General features: G+C 43.7%; 1 protein-coding gene across 1 annotated transcript; it reads left to right on the top strand.

Moving 5' to 3' along the window:
* The first annotated feature begins 4037 nt into the window (after positions 1 to 4037).
* On the top strand, positions 4038 to 7414 carry six3b (SIX homeobox 3b). The gene is made up of 2 exons (XM_046377123.1): positions 4038 to 5002; positions 6651 to 7414. The coding sequence occupies exons 1-2, from the start codon at positions 4308 to 4310 to the stop codon at positions 6787 to 6789; spliced, it is 834 nt and encodes a 277-aa protein (XP_046233079.1). The 5' UTR covers positions 4038 to 4307; the 3' UTR covers positions 6790 to 7414.
* The last annotated feature ends 232 nt before the right edge of the window (positions 7415 to 7646 follow it).

Raw genomic sequence — 7646 nt, forward strand, 5'->3', positions numbered from 1 at the left:
TCTCAGAAGCAGCCATACGTGTGCTTTCTGTTTTTAAATCATTTTAAACTTTCAAGCTTCCGTCAAAGACAATATTACTATCAGATAGACACTTTATATTATTTATGATATATATCTATGTCTGTTGTACCTTTGTGCATTTAAACAGGTCACCATCATGGGATTAAAGGAGATGAATGTTATATAAGAGCTGATAGATCACGTACGCACACAACATGCATGTATACAATTACACAGCAAAATTCACAAATTACTGACAAAACATGTCCTTTAATACATACCTTGTCTTTGACGCAGTTTGTTCTCCTAACCCAGTGTGTGAATATGAGCCTGGAGGGTGTTGATGTATTGTAAATTTGACCGCGTGTCTGCCAGACTTTTGTTCAGGCTCCAGCTGTTTGTATTTTCGGCAGCTGGGGTTTGTTTGTCTGGCAGCTGCTGTGTTTGTGTCATACAAGCTATTAATTAAAAACACGTTGCTAGTGATATGACACTAATAAACATGGGATAATGATGTAATTACTACTTTAACATCTGGCCTAGAAAGCAGCCCAGCACATGAGAGGAATTATCAGTCAAATTATCTGATTATTTTGTTTATGCAGATATCAGCAAGGCGGTTGTGATTTTAAATCGTCACATCTGTCGTGTGCGGACGCTTGTTTGTTAGCATCTGTATATGTTTGTGTGTTTCACAAAACCCTGGTTAGGTGTTGACATGTATTCATGTAATTAAGTCTTTGTGAAACATACTTCTCTTCTACAGCTGTTTCAGCACTCGCACAGCCAGACTAACACCTCACCAGTAAAAGTAGCAGGATTAAGTTTGAGATATTGAGTTACAAACCAATCAGGAGCCAGGATTAGTTTCCCCAGGTACAGTTACTTGAGTACATCCTCAGCTTTCTGTGGCCGAGGTCAAGATGTGGTCAAATGGTGACCCCACACACACACGCCCACACACACACACCCACACACCCACACACACGCACACTTCCCGCCTTTGGACAAGTAGTGTGACGGTGGACAATTTGTGATTTATTTTTTTATTGGGTGATTAATTAATCCTTGCTGGTGAGCAGATTTTGTCACCTCCAGACAGGCTAACTGTTTTCAGTCTTTATGTCAATCTAGGCTAACCGTCACAAAGCTTGAGCTACATATTTAGCGTACGGGCATCAGAGTGTTTTCTCATTTAACTCTTAGCAAGAAAGTGAATAAGCATATTTTCCAACATGTTAAACCATTCTGCTTTCCTGGCAACTTACAGATTAACAAGCTATCCAATTAACTGATGATCTGAAAGTTTTGCATCACGTTAGCATGTATCAACAGGTCTGTCCTCCAGCTCTTTCCACATCTTAATTTTCATCATTCTCAGTCTGCCACAATTTACCCCCTTCTGCCCCTCACCTCCCCAACCCCCTTCCTGTTTTTTTGGGTACCATTGTGCACCAAACTCTCCTGGAGCCCTGTAAGAGCACAAAAGCACAACAAAGACTCAGGAAGTGATTAGTGGCTTAACGAGGAGGAGGCTTTGCAGGGAGTTGGGGGGGGTACTCTGTGGCCTCTTCCAATGAGACAGGGTGAGGGGGTTAGAGTTTCAGGGCTTAAGAGGTCAGCATTAAGTTGTGGAGGTCAGTGGAGAGGTTAATTAGGAGCCGGGCTTTTGTTTACGGGGGATAAGGAGGCGCAGAGGCGATTCACTTTGCATCCTTCGCTGTGTTCCTCCAGCCACCCTGGAAGTGTCATCCACCCCGCTTTTGGCTGCTTTCCCTCCGCCTACCTGCTAATTGTCCTGTCGCTGAAAGGAGATGTAGCTGAATTAACTTAATTGCCACCATTACGACACACTCGCTCCCTCATCACCACAACACACACATACACACTTTGAGCATGTTTCCCTCGAGTGTGTTTGGTGTGTCCTTCCTGCTTCAATTGGAAGAATGTCTTTTCAACTTGGAGCAGCTCTGGCCGTGACTGTCACTCAGAGACTCGGAGATTGTGTGTTTGTCCATTGTTCTGCTGTTAAAACACATGCAGAGAGGAAACATGCTGTGATCCTCTGTAGACTCGAGCATCTCAAGTGGAGTAGAATGAGATACTCGACATGAATGTATGTGTAGGAAGAAGAGAAACAGAAGCTTAACTGACACTGAAACAGGTCTCCCCGTGACCCTGATGGATAAGCTGTATAGAAAATGGATGGATGGATGGATGGATGGATGAAATACGTCTCTGGGCCGCAAAATACAGCTGCGAAAACCTTTTCGTTTGCCTTTATTCAGCTTTATACTTGTAGTTTAGTTTCCTCCAATTCATTGATCCACCAGTTTAATATTGTATTCCTGTAACACTGCCAAAGTCTCAATGGACAGTCATCAGTTTTGGTAAATTCATTAAGGTCTGACGAAGTTATAGTTTATACTAAATTGGTGGAATACTCCTTTAATGTCCTTACGCTGGCTGCCAGAGTTTTATAGAGTCAGTTTTATGAGCCTGCTCATTAACTTTCAAAGCACTTCATGACCCGGGCCCAGATTGTTCCCCCTTTTTTATGAACCCGCCCTCAGTCTGAGGTCCTCAGGCAGGGACCAGTGGGCTGTTAGTTAGTTTTAAGACTAAAGAGTAGAAGGGACATAACTTTTGTTGTTTTTGTTGTCTCAGCTGTGGACTGATCTGACAAACCTACAACTGACGAAATCAGTATTTTCTTTTTGTACGACTGTTTTGTTGATAAGTGCTGTATGAATGCACTTTCATAATTATTATTGCTATCATTTTATCATTATTATTATTATTACAGATCTCACTTAATTTGATTTAATAGAGGAAGGAGAGATTCCCATGACAACCATGAACCCCATGCATCATCTGGTGTGAAAAACTGGTACACAGCTCCTCACACCAGCATGCAGGGGACATCTGTCTGTTTGGGTAATTGGCATTAACCCTTTTAAGCTGGGTGACCCCCTTTTTCACGCCCAACACATCTGCACTGGAGCTCCCATTTGGAAGTGTGTGTGTGTGTGACAAAATAGAACAAGATGGTGCACAGCAAAGGTGTGTGTTTTGGTGGGAGCTCTTTTGTTTGCTGAATCCAGAAACGTCTATTTTATATTCATATTATACACACAAACACACACACACGATGGATGCCACACTCCAAAGCATATGGCCCAGGGCAACCAAAATGTGTTAATGCTGATTGAATATGCTGCTCTATTAAACTAATGTCAGGAGGCAGTATAGGCCCAGTGCTAATCCAAGGTAATAGAATGGAGCCAGAGCACAGCTTATCTCTGAACTTATGGATATTAGAGAATAGAAAAGTGATTAGAAAGTGATTAGAGTGGCGGGAGACCACTTAGAGAAACATACGCTTTCAGGTCCGGGTGAGATTTCCAATCACACCGTCCACATTACTGCTATTAATGATGCAAGCAGCTTACTGGCAGGACTGCAGAGGTTATGAGATTTAGTTGATAGCAGATGGTGATGTGAGTTCAGTTTTTGTTTCGAGATATGAGATGTTTTTTTTTTTGTTTTTTTTAGAAATGATGCATCAGAATTACAGTTTGTTTTCTCTGCTCACAGGACCGTATGGCCTTATGGAAGAAGAATTAGATGGGACAAGTTTGAAATCAAACAATACCAAAATGTAAGCTACTGCTGAATCGAAACACTATTAATTGACAGATGATACAGAATCGTGTGGATATCGTTTCAATTTTTGGACCCTTTTTTTATGATTGTGTTGTTTTTTGTGTCTTTTTTACTCAGCTTTGTCTAATATTTCTTCCACTTTCTATCAGTTCCACTCATGTTACTACAACAGAGATGGACATGAAAGAAGAGCCACCCTCCTTCATCGAAAAACACACTCACACACACATACACACAAACATATAAAAGTCTTTACATTTGGAAGTCGAGAATGCCAGAATGAGTTCACTTCTTCTTTGTTTTCTACTTTTCTTCTTCTACCGTGCATATTCTGCATCTGTGGACAAAAAAACCAAAAAACCCCAAAAACAATCTGTTTCCCATGTTATGAAATGGTTCACAACAGAAAGGCAGAAGAGACTTGCGTTCTGCCTGCGCTCAAACTGAGTGAGATAAATCCTCTTTTTTTGATTGACTGCGTTGCCATGACAACCCTGCATCAGCTCCAATGCGTCCAATCAGGAGTCAGATGCTGAGTCCCTCCCTGACTCCCAGGTGAGCTAAAGAGTCAGACTTCAGCAGATTTCTGTCAGACCGCTACCGAGTCGCACTTCAACCTCTGGCTTCACTCGGTCACCCAGATGGTGTTCAGATCGCCGCTCGACTTTTTCTCAGTCTCCCGTATCCTCCTGCCCCACTTCGCGGATGGGCCACCTGTTTTGGCCCGCTCCCGGTCCCCGGAGGACCCACCTTCTGCCTGTCCTCCCCTGGCTCTCGCGGGGCTGTGTTTCTCTGCGGCGCAGATCGCCAGCGTCTGCGAAACTCTGGAGGAGACCGGAGACATCGAACGGCTGGCCCGCTTCCTCTGGTCTCTCCCGGTGACCGCAGACGGCCGCGACTCCATCTCTGAGCACGAGTCCGTGCAGCGGGCCCGCGCCGTGGTGGCCTATCACACGGGGAGTTTCCGCGAGCTTTATCACATCCTGGAGACGCACCGCTTTACGCGCGCCTCGCATGGTAAACTGCAAGCAATGTGGCTTGAAGCTCACTACCGGGAGGCAGAGAAGCTCCGGGGGCGGCCGCTCGGACCAGTTGACAAGTACCGCGTGAGGAAGAAGTTTCCGTTACCGAGGACCATCTGGGACGGAGAACAGAAGACGCACTGCTTTAAAGAGCGCACTCGGGGAATGTTAAGAGAGTGGTACCTGCAGGACCCGTATCCGAACCCCGGGAAGAAACGGGAACTGGCGCACGCAACAGGACTCACACCGACCCAGGTTGGGAACTGGTTTAAAAACCGGAGACAGAGAGACCGGGCGGCAGCAGCCAAGAACAGGTCAGTGACTTTGACTTGAAATAAGAGTCTCATATGGATTTATGCAGTTATGCCTAGAAGTCTTTGTACCGGTACTTTATTTTTCCTTGGTAAAGTATCAAAACGCTGTTAAAATCAAGGCAGCTCCATATGTCCAAAATTTAGTCTCCTTATTAATCCGTCACTTAATTTCACTCACTCATCGAAGCAATTTCTTCTCCACATGCAGCCAAGGCTGTGCATCAAAGGGCCATTCATGCGTAAAAGCGCGCGGCTATTCAGCTTGTAGGTTTTTGTTTTCCCTCTCAGTCTGGCCTGGTGGTTCTTGCTTCCATTCTCTGCTTCTCTATTATTTGCTTCAGGGTCAGTGTGTGGGTCAAAAACCCTGCTGTTAAAGGCAAAAGGTGCATGAATGAGTGCAAATTGCTCACCACACATGCACAGATTATTTGTTCTTTGGCTTTTACAACGATTTAATGTCTAAAATGTAATTAATTTAAACATTTATTTTAGGGGAAGTTGGGGATTTTACTGTTGATATTTTTGTTTTTACAAGAACAGAACAATATTGATAGTTTTGTTTTTCAGTTTTAACTTGTATATTAAAATCAGATGATCGTTTATTGATTGGAATCCAGGTGTTAGAGCAGCACATGGACAGAATATGTACAGAAAACAGGAAAACTAAAACAGAGTAAATATTCTAATATGTATTAATGAAATAGAATAAAAGAGAATATGCAATGGCAATTAGATATAAACTCAAGCAAAGTCTAAAAAGATACAATCGATATTTTAAGTACTGCATGCAGTACTTGAAAATCAAGTCCAACAAAGACAACGGAGAGCAGAGAGCTGGCTGGTCAGTGTGATGACACTCTGTGGACAGAAATGAGTGTCTGAAGTGCTGGTTGGGACGTGGCTGAACGAATGGAGGGGTGACAGGGATTATCCTCGATGGCTTTGATCTCGTCCTTCACCCTCCTTTCCGCCACTGACTCCAGATTGTCCAGTTCCTGCTGGAACACAGAGCTGGCCTTTCTTACCAGATTTCTGAGTTAAAAAACAGATCATTATAAAGTCCTGAGTCTCCTCAGGAAGTCTGTCTTTATCACTTGCTGAAGACAGGAACGATAGAGGTCATCACTGCTGTGTTTTCAGTCCAGTTTTGTATTGATTTAGACCCCCAAGGTGTCTGTATGAGTCCACTCTCTGCACTTCTTCTCCTTGAATGAACAAAGGACATCAGGAGCCTTCTGGTCCTCAGGTAGCCTACCACCAGCTCTTTGGTCTTGGTGACATTGAGCTTCAGGTGCTCTCTAGGGTACGTCTCCTTGTTGCCTTTGTTATTGCATCCAACAATAGATGAGTTGTCAGAAATGTTTTCGGAGGTGGCAGGAACTTGAAACAACCTCAGAGGCACAGCCATCCACTCTGACACACTGTCCAGTGAGGTAGTCAGAGCTCCAGGATGCAGGCTCGGCGTTCACTTGCATGGCCATAAGCTTTTCCCTTCAAAGGCAGGCCTGGATGGAGTTGAAAGTGAAAGAGCATGACTTTCACAGTGCTTAGTTATGTTTTTTAGTCTTGTTGTATGTTATGTCCACACTAAGGTTTGGACTTGGACTTCTCCATCTATAAAGACTCTTCTTTTGCTCTTTGTTTTCAGCCTGCAGCACCACGGGATGCGTCCAGGCGGCACACGTTCGCTCAGCGGAGGTGAATGCAGTCCAGACGAAAGTGGAGAGCCTGCAGATGGAGAAACGCTTCTCTCGGTAACGGACAGCGACTCTGACTTGGATGTCTGAGACTTTTAATCTATAAAAACGAACCTCCGGGGGCCTGTGATGCTGCAGCGTGGATTACCAGAAAAAGGGCTGGTCAGGCTGTGCACATCCTACTTATCATGCCAGCCCACCCAGCAGATGATGTAAACTCAGGTTACATGAAGATTTTTTATTCTTTTGTTTCCTGAGAATTTCGCAGATTTATGTTTATTCTGCAGTTTTTCACTTATCAGTGGCTGCAGATCACACCCACCATTTTCATTTTTAAAATTCATCACCAGATGTTGCACATTTGATGATCCAGCAGACACCGTCAACCCCATCAAGCAGACATTAACTCCGCCCGTGGACCACTGTTGGACCAGGGACCCCCTCCCCCTGCGGGAGGAGCTCCTTTACAGACCGAAACCTGTCATTTTCTCTAATTGTGTAATTTTTTTTTTACACTAGTTTCTTTATACCCCTGGATGTCCACTTCTGTAGACAATCATTATGCACTGAAGCCTACCTCCCTGTCTGGCTGTTTGTGAACTTCTTTTAGTTTCTTTACCTTCACGCCTGTTTTATTTAAAGTTCACAGAGTTCACTGTGCGTATGTGTGATGTACTTTATTTTCAATCTAAATACATGTTTTGGTATTTTATATTAATAAAATTATTTAATATATTACTGTGACTGTGCTCACTCTTCTTTAATGACACCATTGCTGTAGTATTCCTGAGGAGCATGTGTGTGTGTGTGTGTGTGCAGGGGGGGGCCTTATGGTAGCCATGACCATCGCCGTCGTTCAGTTCATTCATTTATTTTCTATAATCAGAATCAGAATCAGAATTCCTTTATTTATCCCCGAAGGGAAATTCTTTTTCGTACAAACATTG

This window comes from Scatophagus argus, chromosome 21 (genome assembly GCF_020382885.2).
Source record: "Scatophagus argus isolate fScaArg1 chromosome 21, fScaArg1.pri, whole genome shotgun sequence".
In the NCBI taxonomy this organism is placed as follows: Eukaryota; Metazoa; Chordata; class Actinopteri; family Scatophagidae; genus Scatophagus; species Scatophagus argus.

Coding starts and splice junctions, on each gene's coding strand:
- six3b (XM_046377123.1), top strand. CDS start 4,308: ATGGTGTTCAGATCGCCGCTCGACTTTTTCTCAGTCTCCCGTATCCTC. Junction 5,003..6,650: donor GCGGCAGCAGCCAAGAACAG/GTCAGTGACTTT, acceptor CTTTGTTTTCAG/CCTGCAGCACCACGGGATGC.